Below are 20,784 nucleotides of genomic sequence, written 5' to 3'. Positions count from 1 at the left end.
GATATTTACTTTATAGCCTATCACTATTTTCTGCTTGTTGTATTAAAGTAATTCAAGTAAATAAAGTAGTATTGTAAATTTCCCCATTGTGGGATAAATAAAGGATTATCTTATCTTATATGACACTGGAGGTGGAGATGTTGCTCTGGATATCAGATCTGCTGTCATTATCTTCAGACCCAATCACAGCAGTTCTGATATTCAGGATACAATCTCCTAGGGTGGCTGCCTTTCTGGTTGGAGAGGTGTGCCATGTCAGAGGGCAGAGCTCTGCATAATCAAGGGCACAAGGCAGACAGCAGACATGAGGAGAGGAGCTGAGATGAAGCCTGCAGTATAGCAGCTGAATACATTATAGGCTGCTGAATGTCAACTACTCCCTATGTGGTCTTAACATTCACCCCGCGACGCCCTCCCCTGGCTTGCTGCTTCCCTAGACGTCATCGTTTTTGACCCCACTTGACTATCCCCAACTTGGCCATAGTTGATCACCAGAATGCAGTGGTGTGATTTTGTTGTGTTGGCACAGGAGGAATATCTTTTTTTGAAGAGAATATAGGCCTACATATGTTCAGAAATGAAAAGAGCAATCAGAGAAAAAGCAGACTTTTTATTTTTCTACACATGCATGCCACGATACCTGACCTTGAGAAATGAGAAATGAATGGAAGAAGTGGCTCTATGTGACCTTTATGAGCCCACCACAACATTGGAGAGTTATTGTTGTTATGACACTTCTCATTACTGAAGTTATAGTTGTGCTCTCTGCTGCTCAAACAAAATAAATAATTCTGAAGGTGTGTGTGTGTGCTAAGTATGTCTCCCTTTCCCAAGATCTGCCTCTGTCTCGTTATTGTTTTTAATCATTATATTAATGTGTAAATCACATCCTTAGCATCGTCCTGCAGATGTTAAAGGATCTCAGCCTCCTCAGGAAGTAGAGCCCTTCTTGAAGACAGCCTCCTTGTTCTTAGACCAGTCCAGTTTATAAGTACACTCCCAGGTACTTATATTCCTCCACACTGTCCACATCAGCCTCCTGGATCCACTACCAGTTCCTTGGTCATTCAGCCTCCTCACCCTTGCTGCTACACAGAGGCACTGCCTGTCAACCATAGACTGTAAAAGTGTCAACAGGCAAGGCATGCAACTGCTCGAGGCCCCAGGCCACTAGGGGGCCCCCAAGGCCAGATAAAGTTTAGAGCATGTTTGCAATGACAGTAGGATACCTCCCTAAGGGGGCCTCATCTGACAGCACTTACTCATGTAATAGTAAATAGTAAATAATGCTCATTTAGGCCTAAAATATGAGGGAGAGACATTTAAATTACATAGCTTCCACTAAAAATAATGTGTTGGTGTCAGATTATTTTTAACATAATGGGGACGAACGCTGTTTTGGGGCCCCGGGCGTGTTATTGCCAACTCCAGAATCGCCACTGCTGATACAGTCAACTACAGCGGAGTTGTCAGAAAACTTCTGAAGATGGCAGGACTCGGTGTTGTAGTTGAACTCCGTGGTGTAGAGGGTGAAGAGGAAGGGAGACAGGACCGTCCCCTGTGGGACCCCAGTGTTGCTGACCACTCTGTCTGACTCACAGTGTTGTAAGTGCAAATACTGAAGTCTGCCAGTCAAGTAGTCCACAATCCAGTTGAAAGTGCTGGAAACATGAGCCTCACAGTGCTGTCCAGTGTGTCCAGGGCCCTTTCCGAATAGCCACAGTTCAGTATGCAGTACGTACTATTCAGTATGGAGTTTCAGTGTACTGAACTTTCATGGTCATTCAGTATGCATTTTTTGGGTCCGCGCAGTATACTGAACATTTCAGTATACTGAACATTTCACTATGGATACTAACTTCTAACTACCGATACTAACTACCGATGGGTTAGGGTATGGATCGGATGCGTGCTTTCAGGAAATGAATTGTATTTTACCACCCACAATGCTGTGCGAAATTAAACGTAAATCGGCAGGTCACGTGCGCCTCCAAATCAAAACAAACGAGCGTGGATTCATTTAATCAATTTTTAATCTAGAGTTAAAGTCCCGTCTGAAATCGCTACTTTAAATTAACAACAGAAAATATAACAAATGTCTGCATTATTATAAACCTTTCCCCCTCTATTTGAATAATGATTTAACTATTTAAATGCGTCTTTATTGGTTTATTTTATATTCTGTATATTACTGTCTTTCATTTGTACTTTTCTTTATGTACTGTATGTGATTTAGTTATTCAATCTGTCTTTTACTTGATTTACATTGTGATATTGTTTTGTTTACCTGACTGTATATGTGCATTACTCTTCTTGAATAAAGCTAATCAAAAAAAAAACGGGTGGATGCGGCCGGTCCGGGAAACGTAAATTAACGTCACTTCCATACTGAATGAATCAGAAGAAGTAGGAACAAATATCTGCCTACTGTGCGTGCATACTGAATAGTAGGTACTAACAGTACTGCCTACTGAAAGATTGAGTATGTACTTGGCAATTCGGATACGGCCCAGGTGTGAGTAGCCTCAGCTCAGCAGAAAGGTGCTGGCATCCTTGACTCCAAGTCGAGGCTGGTAGGTGAACTGGAGAGGATCCAAGAGGGGCATGACCATTGGTCGGAGCTGATCCAGGACGAGTCCCTCAAAGGTTTTCATGATGTTCAACGTCATTAGGGTGCCACCGGTCTGTAGTCCTTGGGGCGCGGCGTCTTCGGCATAGGAACAAAGGCAGGACGTCCACAGCACAGGGACCCTCAGAAAACTCAAGCTGAAGACATGGTGAAGTACTCCACAGAGCTGGGGGGAAAGGCTTAGGGCTGACGCCGTCAGGGCCCATCAGAGTCTCATCTTAACATGGTCAGCTATGAAGGGGCATGGTGGAGATGACAGGAGGGGTGGGAGTGGAGTTGTTCGCTAAGAGAGGGCACTCAGCCTTGGAGCCAGAGGAGGTGGGGTAAGAAGGACCCTCACCTGACCATCGTTGGCACTTTATTTTTCCCTCTCAGATCATATTGGACACAATATCTTCTGATTCATTTGTCAGGAAGTGGTTCATGTAGGTTCAGGCTCAAGAGGGCCAAGGCCTGCGTCATCGATGCTTCATGTCCTTATTAGAAGATACACGCTGTTCTCCTGTTTTTCAAAGTTTTGCAAAGCACTTTGTCCAGCGGAGATAAAAAACTTTACTGTAAAGCAGAGACCCACTGAGCAGATCAATCATAAATATAAGGAAGCTTAGAAAAGACCGGCATATATTTCAGAATGTGTTTGTTTATTAAACAGCAAAGGTCTAACACATAAAGAGAAAACAAATATACCATTTGATGGGATGTACAGCAGGATGCTGTTTGGTGTGTGAGTAAAGGGGGGATGGGACGTGGACAGGTGGCGGGGTGGCTGAATTGATGATCCAGAGTCTGGTGAGCTTAAAGGCCCTGACACACCAAGCAGACGGCATAAATAAACTGTTGTTATGATACAAGAAGACCATTTTCACACCACTGTCGGTCACCACTCGTATTAGAGGTAGTCTACTAATAGAGAATAATGTCTGATAAAAAGTTGAAAATGGAGCTGGTGTTGTCAGTCCTTGGTCTTTTAGTGGAAAAAGAAAAGAAGAGGAGGAGGAGACAATAAGGAGAAACCACACTAATGGGTGAAAGCATGGATACTACAGAGACATGCTCAAGGGGCTTTCCTGAACCTGACAGGAGAGCTGGAGTAATTGCGTTCCAGTTGCAATTTGGAAAGGGACATGGAAAACATGGACGCCTCCAGGAATACCTTTGCTCACTGACAGCCTTGGTGTCAGGGCCTGAAGGGGGCATGTTGGTGATCCTGAGCAGGAAGAGAAACAGAATAGTACACTGTCTGGACATGAGGAAATAATCTTTATTAAAGGATTTATATGCAATTTTTTGATCCAGCTGATGTCACCCTTGAGCACCAGTATGAAACCAAAACAACTCGCGCTGCATTGTTGTGTTAGCGTGCTAAAGCCCAATTCACACATACTCCGTGCGCACCGCGGTCCGTCAGCGCCGTGCACTACGTTGTACTTAGCTGTCACTCTAGTGAATCATTGTGTTCACACAGTCTCCAGAGCGTGCCACCGACGGCACTGCGCTCTGCTCCGTTTCAAATACGCAGCGAGTCTGTTTTCGCCGGAGTACGCTGCAGGCACACTTAAAGCTGGACAGAATATGACAATTTCAAAATGAAACACAATATACGGACTCACGATCGTATTTTTCATCATTTTATCAACATTACATCAAAACAGGAACCAAATTAACAACAATGCATCCTCAGAAAGATAAAGCAACATGTTGTTTGCATGTTTTTCTCTTTATTCCCTCTTGTAGTTCTCCTCTGATGTGTCATGGGTGTGCTCCACTGCGCTGACGTCCCAGAAACGGATCCAGTGTGAATGGGCGCGAGAGTCCGACGGAGCAAAACCGTGGCGCTGACGGACCGCGGCGCGCACAGAGTATGTGTGAATTGCAGGTAATGCTATCGATCTTTATTATGCTCGTATCTTCACACTGCGTGTAAATTTACCTGAAATGAGCGTGATCTAGAAACACAGTTAAGCAGTGAGTACAGTATGTTATTCTTCTTTTCTCTAGTCCCTCAATTAAACAACTTTTATACACGAGGGGAGGAGTCAGCCGGCCATCCTGGCGATGTAAACAAAGTGAAGATAGGACTCTGAAAACTCTGAAAACATCACAGACAGTGGGACTCGGGTGTTACACCCATTGTAGACAGTCATGACTCACAGAGTTATTTTCAGAGGATATACTTGATTTCTATTATATTTAAAGGTGAAAAATCACATATTCTGCCTTTAAAGCACAAGAAATACAAGCTGGCCTTAACGCTGTACCGCAGAAGTAGACCGAATGACCTTAATAATGATAATGATGAATAATAATAATAGCTTGGATTCATAAAGAGCCTTTCAAGAAACTCAAGGACACTTAACAATAGCACAAAACGGGGGGCCGTAATAGGAGACAACAAGAGAGAAAATAGCACAAAACAAACAAATGAAGGAAAAAGAAGTGGGTGTTGGGGGGGAGTGTTAACTGAGGCCGAATGCTTTGAGGGGTAGGTGGTGTTTGAGGAGATTTTTGAAGATGTCCAGAGATGCAGCAGTGCAGAGAACTGGGGGTATACATGCACTGCAGGCTGAAGACTTGACGAGCAGTAACTGGGAACCAGTGGAGGGAGATGAACAGCGGAGTGACATGTTCTCTTTTAGGAAGGTTGAAGACGAGTCGTGCTGCTGCGTTCTGGATCGTCTGCTGGGGTTTGATAGTGCATTTAGGAAGAGCTGCCAGTAAGGTGTTAAAATAGTCCATGTGATATCATAAGAACCTGTACCAGGAGCAGTGTATCATGCTCTGACAGATCACTGAAAACAAACCGTCAACCATCAGAGAGAAGATAAAATATGATCCAAAAATAACCTTAAATGTCAACTGTAATGCTGTTATCTGCTCTGAGCACATTCAGTGTTATCAAGCTCTGAAGTCCTCGTTCCACAGAGTCTTATCTCCCTGACGGACACAGACTCACCTGCTGGTCTCGCCTAAGCAAAATGGATTCTGAAAAAGGGGTGATGGTTCAAGGATGAAATCTGAAAGAAATGGGTGAAGCGGAGAAGCAGCGATAGCAGTGATAGCAGAAAAGAAGAGTGATTGCATAAGACTGTCATGCTAGTTTCTAATCTGAACATCATCATGACAAACAGAACCTCCATCCCTCTAACAAATTATGGATGAGCAAATCAAAAGAATCAGGTAAAGTAAGTAAAGAAGAAACCTTAAAAACAGAAACATGACGTGTGGTTTCTGTTTAAAGACGTGCAGAGCCAAAAATCATAAATGTTAAGAGTTGAATAATTCACACATGATTACAGTCAGGGTTACACTTCTTCTGGTTTGTCTTTTGGAGTAGTATGCTCTCTTGGGTGATTTCAGGTTGTCATCATCGGATTTAAACTACATACTGGAGTTTCTCCGATCACACCAACTGCTGCTGCGGTGCAAAGATGACCTGCCCTCTTGAATCATTCAAAGTGATGGAATCAGCCTGAAGAAGAACGTGTTTACAAGTTAAAGGAGATCTCTTCTGCTCATCCATATCTAAATAAAAACACATCATTTTAAGATGTTGGACAAGATGCTGGTGTAACCCTCAGACGTGGTTTCCTGGTTACGAGAACTTTGTGAGACTTGCACCAAACCAGACGTCAGGTTCTACCGACATATTTTTGCCAATTTCCACATTTGTACACACTGTGGTCCATCAGCGCCGCTCCATTCAATGCTCCTGTTTCCTCCTCTCACTCTCCTCTTCTCTCTCTCCTTTTTTCTCCTCCTTCTCCTCCTCTCAATCCTACTTTCACTCTCCCTTCTCTCTCCCTTTTCCTCCTCTTCCTCTTTCCTCCTGTCTCTCCTCCTTCACATCCTTTCTCCTGTTTCCTCCTCTCACTCTCCTCTTCTCTCTCTCCTTTTTTCTCCTCCTTCTCCTCCTCTCAATCCTCCTTTCACTCTCCTTTCTCTCTCCCTTTTCCTCCTTTCCTTTCTCCTCCTGTCTCTCCTCCTTCACATCCTCTCTCTCATTGTTTCATTCTTGTCATCCTCCTTTCCTTTCTCCTCCTGTCTCTCTCCTCCTTCACCTCCTTTCTCCCTTTTCCTCCTCTCCACTCTCCTCCTCCTTTCACTCTCCCCTTCCTCTCTCCTGTAATAGATTCATGTCAGTTTGTTCCACATACTTGATTTCTGACAAGTGACAACATGTTCGCCTTTCACCTTTTTCCTTCCATTTCATTCTAAAATCACACATCTGCCAAGAGCCACAAAAAATGTTTATAAAAAATCATGTGTACCAAATGCAATAACATTATTAAATTCATAATTGAACCATGCTGACTGTGGTGTTGTCGAGGACTACAGGCGCTCTCCTGGTTTCCTGCTGTGCTTGAATATTGTCTTGTTTGTCATCATGTTTCTTCTGTCTAGTTCTTGAAGCCAAAGACAGTGTTCCACTTTGTGGACAAGTAAAGTTCTATCCTATTCTATCTGTTTTATTGTTTCTTTTATTTTAAAATGGTTAAAACAGCTTCCACTACCAGGCCATTCTTTCCAGGACTGATGGCTAATAAGGCAGAGATTGATGAGATGACTCCGGATAGGCTGATGGTGTGTGTGTGTGTGTGTGTGTGTGTGTGTGTGTGTGTGTGTGTGTGTGTGTGTGTGACACCTGAACGCACCTCGGGGTCAGGCTCCTAATGAGACACACTCGGCACAGGTGTGTGTGTGTGTGTGTGTGTGTGTGTGTGTGTGTGTGTGTGTGTGTGTGTGTGTGTGTTCGCTCCGCGGTCCTCTTTTTGTGTACATGACGACATGCCCTGTGTAGGCTTCAGATAAACATGTAACTTATATGTGTGTAAGGCTTCACTCGTTAAAGAAATGAAGGTACCGGAGGAGGAACTCATGAGCGACATTTTGAAGCGGCTGACAGGTGAGTCTGCTCTACCTGTGTACAGCAACATCGAGAAGTTCAAACGAGGGAAGGACGGCTGCTACTTTGTCGCCGAAGACTTTCATGAAACCGTGAAAAAGCGAGAATTGGTCAACGCCAAGGAGAGACTAAGAGTGAGTGTGTGTTGGAAACGACTTTTTTTTTATCCACTAATGGTTCAGTTCTGTTTAATGCTTTGCTAACATCTGTTGTAGGCTTATTGGTCCCTTTTAGTGCATGTCATAACTGTAGCTGTGAATGCCAGTGGACTACAGAGACTAAAAACATGTTTGTAAGGAAGGGTTGTCCATCAGTCCTGTTAGAAATAAAGGATTTTTATTTTTAATTTAACCAGGAAACTCGGTGAGATTAGAAAATATATATTTTTCAAGAGGGTCCTGGTCCAGACAGTTAGCATTAGAAATTTTTAAGATTTATTTGTGTGCTTTCTGGACCGTTAATGTAGATAAGGATTAGAGAGAGAGTGGGAAAGGTCGGATTCGAACCTGGGTAGGACCACAACCTCCATACAGGAGAAGAGCAAACCAACCAATAGGCCACCGATGCCCCAGGGCAGCAGCACAATTTCTGAAGTTTCAGAGAAACAACGAGCAGCAAATACAAATACAATAAAATACATGATTAGACATGAAAATACAAAAATAATAAATCTAAACTGAAAATATTTTGTCAAGATCATCCACAAACACATCTGGGAGAACATCTACAGCCAGATGTGTCTGCCTCCAAGTCATTTAACATCCTCCAATGAGAGTGCAGATGAGCCGGCCCTAAACCCCTTAGTGCCCCCCAGGCAAGATCTTAGCTGGAGCCCTTCATATTGCAAAGAAGCAACAACCTCCGGGGTTGAAAAATGAAGCCGGTGTGGAAGTGTAAAATCCTGCAGTTCATCGAGTGTCCACTAGAGAGGCTGGCTCCAGGAACACAGGAAGTCACAGACACACACCAGGGGAAAAAAGCCTGTTTTTAAATAAACATGTTTACAGCCTGGTTCAAAAAAACAAATAGGCCTGATTAGTTATTTTCATCACTGGCATACACTGTACAGTTAAACGGCTTCATTTTTGATTTTATAAACGATAAGTGTTATCCAAAGTTAGTCGCGTAGCTGACCTGATTGACAGGTGGGCGGGGTGTAACGGTTTGTCAGGAGGTTTAAAACCCGCTCCAGCTCTCAGCCTGTTGTTAGGTTGACTGAAAGTTAGGGTGCGTTCCAATTGTCATTTTTGCTTAGGAAGGTTCCTAACTGAGTGAAATGACCTGGAAGCATTTAAGTGGCGGCCATGATAAGAGCCGTTCGAATTCTCTAAAAGCTAAGGAAAGGTGGGTCAATGCTTCCTTTATAACCTCCTTTAGCATAGGATACACTGGACCATCCTTTACCAAAAGAGATGAGATATGCTGCCCCACAATTCCTTGCAGCCGCAACATTTAAAGGTCCCATATTCTGCTTTTTCTGGTTTTATATGCTCTTTAGTGTGTTTTCCAAGTGTCCTGTGCATGTTTAGGTACATCTATTTGCAAAAATTCAAAGTCTGCAGAAACGCGGCTTCTCCTACCTCCTCCTGTTAGCTGTAGCATTAGCCACATGTAACGCTCGGTTCTAGCCCCCCTCGATACAAATTGTCAGTCTGACGTCATTGTCAGTGAGATCACTGATCTAAGCCCATTGGCTCGTTGTGGCAAGCCCTGCAGCTCATGTTGAAAATCCGAGAAGCGTGCTGAGAAACTGACCAATAACGACAGAGTGGATCGGCAGACCAATCAGAGCAGACTTGGCCCACGTGGGGTCTAACAGTGTGGGCTCAACAGAGTGTAGCTGACGGACTCAGAGCGTAGAGGGAGCAAGGAGGAGCAGTACATGAAAACAGACACTTCTTTTCAGGCTTTAGCTATTGTGAACATACAAAAGTAGTTACATAGATTAAATATACGAACCCCAAAAAGGGCAGAATATGGGATCTTTAAAGGTCCCATATCATGCTTTTTCTGGTTTAATATACTCTTTAGTGTGTTTTCCATGTATCCTGTGCATGTTTAGGTACATCTATGTGCAAAAATTCAAAGTCCGCAGAAACGCGACTTCTCCTACGTCCTCCTGTTAGCTGTAGCATTAGCCACATGTAACGCTCGGTTCTAGCCCCCCTCGATAAAAATGTGTCAGTCCGACGTCATTGTCAGTGTGAGATCACTGATCTAAGCCCATTGGCTCGTTGTGGTAAGCCCAGCAGCTCATGTTGCACGCTCGTTAACTTCTGTAGCACGCCCACGATATGCTGTAGCCTGCGGTAGCACAGTAGTGCTAAGGTGCTAATGTTTATGCTCCCCTCGGACGGAGCCTGTGGCTGCATTCCCAATATGGTAAAAGAGGCGGGACATTTCCGAGAACCGTGCTGAGCGACTGACCAATTACGGCAGAGCCGTCAGGCTGACCAATCAGATCAGACTTGGCCCACGTGGGGACTCTGAACGTGGGCACTTCAGAGCCTTAGGGAGAGAGTCAGAAGCGAGCCGGTGCATGGAGCGGCAGGACATGAAAACAGACACTTTTTTAGAACTTTAGTTATTGTGAACATACTTTAGTAGGTACATGGATTAAATATATGAACCCCAAAAAGGGCATAATATGACCTCTTTAAAGCGAGTCACGCATGAACGATGAACGTAAAATGTTACATCGTAAAAATGTTGATTTCTGATTGGACAGGAAGCTGATGGTTTCACTTTTGTTACTTGTAGCCTGGTGGTCTATATTTCTTTTATTTCAATCCCAACCTTGTGGTAATTAAGGTTATTTTATTTCACCGGCAAGAAGGCACAGGGGAAAGTTTTTTAGATGATCTTTTAGTAGTCCATTTTCTGAACATTGTAGTTTCAACACGGCAGACCCACGTCATTAACCTCCGCCGGCCCGTCGCATTTAATGACGTCTCCTAGTGGAAAATGTGGTTGGATTGTCAGAGCAACGAGATCGCCTTTCCCTAAGTCAGATTAGATTTTGATTTAGATTTGCTGCTTCTTTCATGCCCTGATGTTTTATATATACATGCATCTTCTCAGTGCTTAAAATCTTTGGATATTGTAAATCATGGTGTGCTGATGTTCATAACAAATCTTAGCACCCTGACTCATCGCTGTACTCTGTATGATCCAGTCAGCTGGCCTGCACTGTCTATGCATAGACAAACGTATTGGCATGTCCTTTATGTTTATGAATCTACTTGTGTGACTGTTTTCATGTTAAAAGGCGCTGGAAGCTTCAGTCTTCAGCTCTGCAACCCAGTCACAAAATGTATCGCTGTTATCTTGTTCCCAAAGTGTGTCTTGAAATGGGGAAGATGAGTTTGAGGAACGCTGTTCCTGCAGGATGATCTGTGTCTGAGCTGCTCTCTTGAAACCTTCTGAAAAGTAGTTTGAAGGTGTTGGAGGAAGATGCTTCAGGTTGTAGATGCTTTGAATAATGACTTCTCTGCTCTGAGACTCAGGACATGTTGATCTGGTTTTATGTCTGTCACTAGTTTATTGTGCTGCTTCCTGTCTCAGTACTCTCTTTAAATTATATTCTTTGACCTTTCTTACACACTGAAAACTCTCCTTACCAAAATAGCGCTCTCACTATGGTGACAGGAAGAGGCGCCTGAATGGACAACTTCGTAAAACAAAATGGTCGTTGCAGAGGAATTGGCGAGATCTTATTAGCATGTCATTTTTGACTTTGCAAACTCATGACGGCCGTAACTCGTTCATGTGGACGAAGATGTTTTTGAGAACTGAGCGTGTGTGGACAAGAGGAGGAGAAAAAAACTCAGTTTAAAAGAATACGAGGCGCTGGTGGCGCGTGCACCATAGGCTGTAGTCCTCCAATCGGGTGGCCCAGGTTCGAATCCAGCCTGTGGCTCCTTTCCTGCATGTCATTCCCCTCTCTCCCCCTCTCTCTCTCTCTCCCTGATTTCTAGCTCTATCCACTGTCCTGTCTCTCAATTAAAGGCACAAAAAGCCGGAAAATAAATCTTAAAAAAAAAAGTCCGCCTACGTGTGGACCAGGCTTCTATCTCGATGTTTAAAAAAAAAATATATATATATATATATATATATATGTGTATATATATCACTTGCTTGGCTTGAATCATGTTTATGTAACTTCTGAATGTCTCATGATGCATTCTTTTTTTTCTGTGCAGATCAGGAACTTGAACACGATGTTCTCCCGCTTGAAGCGCATGGTCCCGCTGATGCGCCCAGACCGCAAGCCGAGTAAAGTGGACACACTCAAAGCAGCCACTGAATACATCCGATTGCTTGTTGCAGTTCTGCAGGACACTGACAGAGTAAGTGCCACGTTCACCACCACTCCTGTTAAAGAAAATATAAAAATATCCAGTCTCCCAAGATGAGCACGGCCACTTACCTGTACCCTGCACTCTGAAATGTTGATTCTTGTCATTTTCTTTTTTCTTAGGATGAAAGCAGTGGGACTGATTTCTTAAAGAATGCAATCAGTTATGGCCAGAGTGAAGGCTTGGGAGGTGACCTTTGGAGAGTCGATGATGTGAGTGTTTTCCACCATGAAGCTATGACTAACCTTCCTATCGGAGGTCGTAGCGCTTTGACTCCTAACCATGCACCCGCCTATTTGATCAAGAGACATTAATAATAATAATAACTTTATTTATATAGCACCTTTTAAAAACACAGGTTTAAAAAGTGTTTTGACAAACAGCAAAAACAAGAACAAACTAAACCAAACACAGAAGAACATAAACAACAGCAAGAACATAACAAATGCAAAATACCAAAAATAATTAAATACAATTCAACAGAAAAGAACCCATAGTGCACGATACCCAACAGACATATATAACCCGACCATCACAAGAACCATCATAAGAACCATCATAAGAACCATCATAAGAACCATCACAAGAACCATCACAAGAACCATCATAAGAACCATCACAAGAACCATCATAAGAACCATCATAAGAACCCAGGAAACACAAGAACCCAACAACACGAGCTGAGACCAAGAGGACCAAAGATGTAAAAAGATGTAAGAAACTAAAAGAGCTAAAAGCAAATCAAAAGATAACAGCAATAATAAGGTAAGAGCAGTAAAAGAAATAGAAACAAGTGGTTAAAGGATCAAGAAACTAAAACAATTATATTAATAATAATAAAAAGTAAATATAAAACATAAATAGACAACGTAAGTAAGATAAGAAATTAACAAGTTAAAACACGAGGAGTTAAGATAAGAGCATAAATAAAGAGCATAAATAACAGGACAGTAAGAAGTAAAAGAAGATAAAAATAGTAAAACCAGTAAGAAAAGACATTAAGAAGACGACATCACATAAAAGCAAGTCTGTAAAAGTATGTTTTAAGAAGGCATTTAAAAGAATTGAGTGAATCTGCGAGGCTTATCTCCTCAGGGAGGTCGTTCCAAAGTCGAGGGGCCCTGACTGAAAAGGCCTGGTCACCTTTAGTTTTAAGTCTTGACTTTGGAACGACCAGGAGGCCCCCACCTGAGGATCTAAGACTGCGGGCTCATATGGTGTCAGTAGCTCTGTTATATAGCTTGGAGCCAGCCCCGTCCGTGCTTTAAAAGTAATGAGTAAAATCTTAAAATCGATTCTAAAACTTACAGGAAGCTAAAACTGGAGTGATGTGATGAAGAACTGAACATTTAGTTTAATGGTGTTTATTTCTGTTTAGGCTGAACATTGTAACAATGACCATCTGTTTGGAGCTTTTGAAGCTAAGAACCAAAAACTAAAGCCACATTTAACCTTTACTTACTGTTCGGGTCCGCCTTGACCCGTTTTGACATTTGACGGCAGTAAAAACATCCTAAATGTCATTTTGTTTCAACCTGGAAGTTCTTTAAATTTTCCTGGATTTTCATATTTTTCTAGAGGGGCTACAAACTTCTCTGGTGCCAACAAGCGATCATGGGTGACCAAGTTTAACCGTTAAGTCAGCTTGCAGCGCGCTCACATTAAATAATCACATTAATAATTCTTTGCTCTGTGAATTTCAGCCTCCCCTTGGAAACAATATGACATCTAGTGCTTTTATTTTGAAGGTGGACAAACTGAAGTGTTGTGCTTTGTATTGACGAGCTGCTGACTCAAACCGAAACACTCAAAAGCTTGTTGATATGAATTCAATTTACGTTCCTATATTTGAGTATAAACAGCAGCTCTTAAAGGAGCAGTATGTAACTCTGACCCCTAGTGTTTAAAATAGGTACTGCAGTTCAAATTCTAAATTGAACTGCTGTGCCCCGCCCCCCCCCCCCCTCCTCTCTAGAGTGGATGCTCACACAGGTCACCATGTGGTGGACACTGAAGCTTCAGTGTTTATCCAGCTCTGCATGGGTCTGTAAACCTTGTTTCTGCTCGTGGAGCTTATAGTTTTATACATGCAGAGGCTTTTTAGGTCGGGTACAATCACTTCTATCTGAACCACTTCTCTTGACCGCTTCCATCACTGCAACACCTGTTGGTTTGATCTGATAACTGCTCTCATATCTGACAAACAGAGGGGCGTCCAAAACGGCCGTGTGGGGGTGCCTTAAAACCACCTACCTTCTCTGGTCCAAACAAATCCAGAGCATTCAGGAGCAGAATCTAAAGTTAGAAGGAGGACATACTGGCTGCTGCATTGTTGTCAGAGAAGCCAGCACTTCAACATAGCATGTTTCCTTAATGTCTGATCAGACAGTAAGATACCTTTATCATTTCACTCTCTACACATCTTACTGACTGGACCTTTAAATAAAGCTGTCATGGATTCTCTTTCTTCATGACTGAATCAGGTGTGTATTCTGATATCAGGCTCTGTTTTTTAATTCTATGCTTTTTTTCCTGACAGTTGCTGGACATGTCGGAGGAGCACATGGAAGACGGATTCACTTTGGCCCCGGAACCGGTAACGGAGGACGGCGACATGAGCAGACTGGTGCTGCAACACTGCGTGATGCCTTCATACCAGTTCATCATCCAAGTAGCTCCCGATCAAAGCTCGGTAACTCATTGCACTCATGTTGTGTTGAATTTCATGTTCTCTGATCCTGATCCTTGGAGCTGGAGTGTAGTGGAGCGATAATTGAGATGTCAGACGTGCAGCGGGGAAAAACCTGAATCCTGACTCAGACAGAGATGAAGCTAATTCTCACTCTGATAAGTTTGACATAGCGGCGGTTACACCATGATTACTGCCTGCTTCTATCACGTCAACCACTTGTTGCAAATTTACATTTCAATAAAGAGATGTTAGAATTTCAATCATAACATCCGAGGCTCCTTCCAGGCATCTCTCCTAGTTAAAGTCTGACGTCAATTCATTAAGTGCGGGCAGAAACGTGTTTTATACAGAACGCCTCGGGGGGGGGGGGGGGATCTCTTTTCTTCTCCTCTCCTCTCCTCTCTTCTCTTTTCTTCTCCCCTCCTCTCTTCTCTTTTCTTCTCCTCTCCTCTCCCCTCTTCTTCTCTCTTTTCTTCTCCTCTCCTCTCCCCTCTTCTTCTCTCTTTTCTTCTCCTCTCCTCTCCTCTCCTCTCTTCTCTTTTCTTCTCATCTCTCCTCTCCTCTCTTCTTCTCCTCTCCCCTCCCCTCCCCTCTTCTCCTCTCCTCTCCTCTCCTCTCCTCTCCTCTCCTCTCTTTTCTTTTCTTCTCCTCTCCTCTCCTCTCCTCTCTTTTCTTTTCTTTTCTTCTCCTCTCCTCTCCTCTCCCCTCCTCTCTTCTCTTCTCTTCTCTTTTCTTCTCCTCTCCTCTCCTCTCTTCTCTTTTCTTTTCTTCTCTTTTCTTTTCTTCTCATCTCCTCTCCTCTCCTCTTTTCTTCTCCTCTCCTCTCTTCTCTTTTCCTCTCCTCTCCTCTCCTCTCCTCTCCTCTCCTCTCTTTTCTTTTCTTCTCCCCTCCTCTCATCTCCTCTCCTCTCCTCTTTTCTTCTCCTCTCCTCTCTTCTCTTTTCCTCTCCTCTCCCCTCATCTCCTCTCCTCTTCTCTCCTTTTCTCTTCTCCTCTCGGCTCCTCTCTGAGCGAGGCCCTTCAACGGAGGCAATCAGGAGAATCCGGTGTACATCTCTGAAATGAACTGCCAGGAATATAATCACATCTGCAATCAGCGTTAAATGTTTGATTGTGGCTTTAAAAATCGCCCTCACACAAGAGACCCTTTTCCTCTGATTGTCTAATTCACGGTGACGAGGATGAGAGCGATACGAGACCTTATAGTTCCAACACGTGTGTCGTCATGTCTTTTCACTCTTATCTGTACGACCAGCTGTTGACATTTTAATTTCTCCTCAAGCAGTAGTTCAAGGTTCAAACGACCCCGATAAGAAAATAAAATGTACTTTAATAATCCTGCCAGGGGAAATTAAATTGGACACTCTGTTGTTGAACATGCTACACACACACACACACACACACACACACACACACACACACACACAGAAACTCCTGTGGACAAACTGATGGAGAGATGTCAGAGTGAGGGGGGGGGCTGCACACAGAGAGCACTCCTGAGCTGGTGGGGGTTCGATGCCTTGCTCAAGGGCACCTCAACAGTGCTCAGGAAGTGAACTGGCACCTCCCCAGCTGCCAGACCAACTTCCAGATTTGGTCCACACCAGGACTTGAACTGGTTCTAGACTCAAGTCCCTACAGACTGATCCACTGTCATGAACATAAGCACATGCGATGTAAAATAAAACTTGTGTCCTTTCTTTTGTACCGTCAGAAAAAGAAACATAACCTGTCCTCCTCTCCGCAGATGTCTCAACCTTTCTGATCGGGGGACGAGCAGAATGCTTGGATCGATATTGAAGATCTGACAGGTAGTGGCATCCTGTTTCCTAACTTAAAAAACTGTACAGCCTGTCCTGCCTTTCTGCTGAAGCACATGAAGGACACTACACCCCCCGCCTTCCTCTGTTGTCCTCCTCTTCACCCATAAAACCCACCACAGTTCAAGATTCAGGACTCCATGTAATTGTCTTTTTTCTCATGTCTGCAGATTTCAAAAGAAAAAAGACAAAATGTTGTTGAACCTGGTGACTTCCTTTTCAACTTTTACCTTTGATGTTTCACTCAGGAGTGTGACAGAAAGAAACACATGTAGCACAAAGACTCATGTGGATTTAAAGTGAGTGCAGCACATGCCCCTCTGATACGGAGTGTGACAGAGGAGGGGGAGGGGGGCAGTTTGTTAATGATCCTGACAGCCTGTGGAAGGAAACTGTTGGGCATGCTGCTCGATGTAGCAGAAATGCTCCGGTACTTTCTGCCTGACGAGAGGCGGTCAAACAGTTTGTGAGACGGGTGGTTGGAGCCCCAGGCCTTAAGAGCACAGCGCTGATTGTGAGGCTCAGTTACACTTTTCACCCCTTACCCCCACCACTTAGCCCTACCCCTCGTTTTGGAGTGCCACTTTACCCCTTTGAACAGACTAGTGGTGAAATCTTTCCCCTATAAGACAACCCTTTAAGAGCCTGATCCGTCATTAATGTTCATCGGCTGAAATGACATAAAAGGAAAGAATATTGTCTTCATGCCTTTTCTGAAGAAACGGGGCACAGTTCATTGGAACATCATCAAACTAAGTTAATGTTAATGTTGTCGTCATTTTCAGATCTCATTTGTCATTTTTGCCGGTGATGCGCAGTGCATTCTGGGAGATGACTCTGTTTTAGAGGGCAAAGTAGCCCAAACACTTCAACCCTACCCCTACATGTGAACGTGCTAAGTGGTGGGGGTAAGGGGTGAAATGGGACTGAGCCTTAAGTTTCCTGCAGGAATGGGAGAGGGGCGCCAGTAAAAAAAAAAAAAAAAAAAAATCAATTAAAGAAAAACCTTATTTGTAATTCAAACAATTATTATAATTATTATTAATTTTTTCAACTCAAAAAAACTTCCGCTGGCTGTCTTCACTATCCTGTTAAACTGCTGTTGTTCAAACAAAGAAAATATCAACACAATGATGTCATCGTAGCTGTAGTTTAGTGTCTTATTATATATTAGTGAGTAGTGAGGAAGGAGGATTTGAAGTCATGGTGGTTGAAGCTGACTGAAGTTTGTGGGTCTGTTGAGTATACAAATGCTGCCCCCGTGTGGTCAGAAAGGATATAGTTATTTATTTTATTTTTAAATGGGGACAGTGCACATTAAGGAACATAAATATGGTAACTATGTCACACTTCCATCTGTAGTCCCCTGGAAAGGTTGATGGTTCACATGTAAACACATTTACATAACGACAAGTAATGACCAAACAACAACATGAACTGTACTTTAGTTGACAGAGACACATTTAAAGTGGATAGAGTGACCTTCAGAGTGTGGCTGCTCGTCTCTCAGCTACATGTCACTTAACCCCCGACCTTCCAGTCAAGATATGACCGACTCCACCACTGAGCCACAGCCGCCCATGAGCCACAGTATGTCGTGATAAAACTTCTAGAGGCTTTTTACAATCACAGACCAGCACTGGGAAATATTGTTAAACTTTGCCGAAACATTGTCAGCGTTGACTTGAATGATCTTGGCCACTCAGAAGACAAAGAACATCTTGGAAGACCCTCAGCCCCCTCTGCATGCAGAGTTTAGTTTAGAGTTCAGGTCAGGGAGGACTTTGCAGGTGATTATGAGGAGTTTAGAGTGGATACGCTGGAAGATAGGGAGCCAGCTGAGGTTATGAAAGACGGGGGTGATGAGGTCACGGGTGTAGACGGGAGTGTGTGGCAAGGCAAGCAGCAGAATTCTGGATATATTGTCGTTTCTTGAGTTTTTTGAACGATGAAGCGTAGATGAGACTGTTGCAGCAGTCCAGTGTGGAAGTGATGATATTGTGTCCCTTTCATCACCACACTGACTCCAAACGTAAAGACACACTGACACAGATGTTTCCACTACATCAGACTCCTTCATGCTTTATTTTCAACAGCACAGGAGCTGATATGATACACGTTGTTACAGCGCCCTCTGCTGGTTCATCACTGTATGTGGAGTCGTGCGTGCGTGTGTGCGTGCGTGCGTGCGTGTAGTTAACACACTCGCAGCAGAGTCGTTCAGTGTTGGTGAAGTGGTTAATAACTCGATGAATCGTGTTCTTTCTATTAAAGCTGTTTATGTTTCACTTTTAGGGGCCTGTTGCTTTGAAGAAACGGATTTATCCATGAAGAAAATGAAGAAAAATGCAATTTTATTTAATTTTATTTTCACTTTTCACCTTTATAATTTATAAGCCGATATGCATGTGCTTTTATTTTCATTTACATAAAACTGTAACCTTGACAGCCCTGAAATAAATCCTTCAAATCTGCTTTAGTTTGTTTTCTTGGATTTTCTAACTCACTATTTCATCATTTCACTGTTCAAAAGATGCTCAGACAACTTCTTTTTTTTTTTTTTAGCTTTCCTTATTTAATACTGTGAATTAATTCATATATTTGACTGTTGTTGATGAATATTTCAGAGTGGCAGAGAACACCGAACAAAGGAGCACAGATACAGAGCTCCAGTTCAATCCTTTATTTTCTATAGTTCCAACTGGTTTATCTGACAACAAAGGGAAAAAAGGGTTTAATGTCAAGGGATTCATGGTGGTGCAGTGGTTAGCTCTGTATCCTCACAGCGAGGACGTTCCTGGTTTGAATCCCAGTCTGACAGAAGCCTCAGTGTGTAGTCACAATTCAGAAGTGGCACCATTGAAACATATGCAAATTAAACAAAACACAGTAAATAAAACATGAACTAAATAAATGCTTAAACAAAGGAAACTTAAATTTTTCAGAACACAGTCAAAACTATTTTCCACACACAGAGCCAGATAGAGGACTGGCTTCTCTGACAACAATGCAGCAGCCAGTATGTCCTCCTTCTAACTTCAGATTCTGCTCCTGAATGCTCTGGATTTGTTTGGACCAGAGAAGGTAGGTGGTTTTAAGACACACCCTACACGGCCGTTTTGAACGGCCCTCTGTTTGTCAGATATGAGAGCAGTTATCAGGTCAACAGGTGTTGCAGCGATGGAAGCGGTCAAGAGAAGTGGTTCAGATAGAAGTGATTGTACCCGACCTAAAAAGCCTCTGCATGTTTCTAATAAGCTCCACGAGCAGAAACGTGCTCAAACTAGGATCAATATTGGAGATGCTTTTGAAAAATGGAGAGAGGTTAGAACACAGAAAGGTTTACAGACCCATGCAGAGCTGGATAAACACTGAAGCTTCAGAGTCCACCACATGGTGACCTGTGAGAGCATCGACTCTAGAGGAGGGGGGGCAGACAGCAAAATTTAGAATTTAGACTGCAGTACCTATTTTAAACACTAGGTGTCAGAGTTACATATTTTTCCTTTAACTGTTTGTTTTCAAATGTTTAGTCAGGTCTTAATCATGTTCAATCAAATCAAGGCGTCAAAACTAGAAGCAACAATCATGCTGAATGGACCTCTGACAGCATCTCATTCTACAACTTGATTATAATAATAATGTTGCATTAACATTTAATCAGCAGGGTATCTGAGCCTGTCTGTGAGCTGTGACTCGACACAGACGGTGCAAACTGTGAGCCTGAATCCTCAGGTAGACGTTCTGAGGTGGATCTTTGAACAGAATCCATTTCTATCCATTTTGACACAGGTTCAGGAAAGCCCCTTGAGCATGCTGCTGTAGTATCCATGTCAGCGACTTCAGAGCCGATTACTTAGCAATAGCAATTGTTCACTTTTATTGACAGACCTTCAAACACAGACAGAGCAAACTGTGAGCCCAAATCCTCAGGAAGTGGGTATTTGGATCAGGTAAAACCAGCAGGTGTCCGTCGGTAAGATTAGACTCTGTGACACTGACAGACACTCAGAGCGGATAACATCATTCCAGTCAAAATTAGTTTATTCTTATATTTAGAATTTTCATTTCTTATTTGTGCTTAATGTCAGATTTCTGTATTTCTTTGACATATCTTCATATTTATTCATCTCTGTGATTGTCAAAGGTTGGATTATTTTCTTCTTTTATTGTATCTATTCCTCTTTGTCATGATGCTTTTAATGTCTTTGTGTGAAGCACATTGTAGGTGAGATGTGCTGCAGCCTACACATTTGCCTTACATTTTATTGTTAACATGCTGTTCACCATTCGACCAGCAAGGTGGCGCCTGCTTGATGCGTTGCAGTTAACAGTCCGACTTGAACTGGGCCTAGAAAAAAAAACATTTAAGGACAAACCGG

At 43.0% G+C, this 20,784-nt stretch overlaps 1 protein-coding gene across 1 annotated transcript; it reads left to right on the top strand.

The window, feature by feature from the left end:
- Positions 1-7,350: 7,350 nt before the first annotated feature.
- Positions 7,351-18,876, top strand: figla (folliculogenesis specific bHLH transcription factor). Its single transcript, XM_020636422.3, has 6 exons — positions 7,351-7,666; positions 11,735-11,881; positions 12,013-12,102; positions 14,430-14,582; positions 16,330-16,393; positions 18,698-18,876. Exons 1-5 carry the CDS (start codon positions 7,481-7,483, stop codon positions 16,345-16,347), a joined length of 594 nt encoding a protein of 197 aa, XP_020492078.2. The 5' UTR covers positions 7,351-7,480; the 3' UTR covers positions 16,348-16,393; positions 18,698-18,876.
- Positions 18,877-20,784: the final 1,908 nt, after the last annotated feature.

The sequence above is a fragment of the Labrus bergylta genome, chromosome 2 (genome assembly GCF_963930695.1).
Source record: "Labrus bergylta chromosome 2, fLabBer1.1, whole genome shotgun sequence".
NCBI classification, from domain to species: Eukaryota; Metazoa; Chordata; class Actinopteri; order Labriformes; family Labridae; genus Labrus; species Labrus bergylta.
The sequence above is the reverse complement of the archived record's forward strand: the minus strand, read 5'-3'. Positions and strand labels throughout refer to the sequence as shown.

Excerpts from the sequence above, each read along its gene's own strand:
- figla (XM_020636422.3), top strand. The coding sequence starts at position 7,481 with ATGAAGGTACCGGAGGAGGAACTCATGAGCGACATTTTGAAGCGGCTG. Across the intron at positions 7,667-11,734 it reads ACGCCAAGGAGAGACTAAGA|ATCAGGAACTTGAACACGAT; the intron begins GTGAGTGTGTGT and ends TTTTCTGTGCAG. Across the intron at positions 12,103-14,429 it reads ACCTTTGGAGAGTCGATGAT|TTGCTGGACATGTCGGAGGA; the intron begins GTGAGTGTTTTC and ends TTTTCCTGACAG.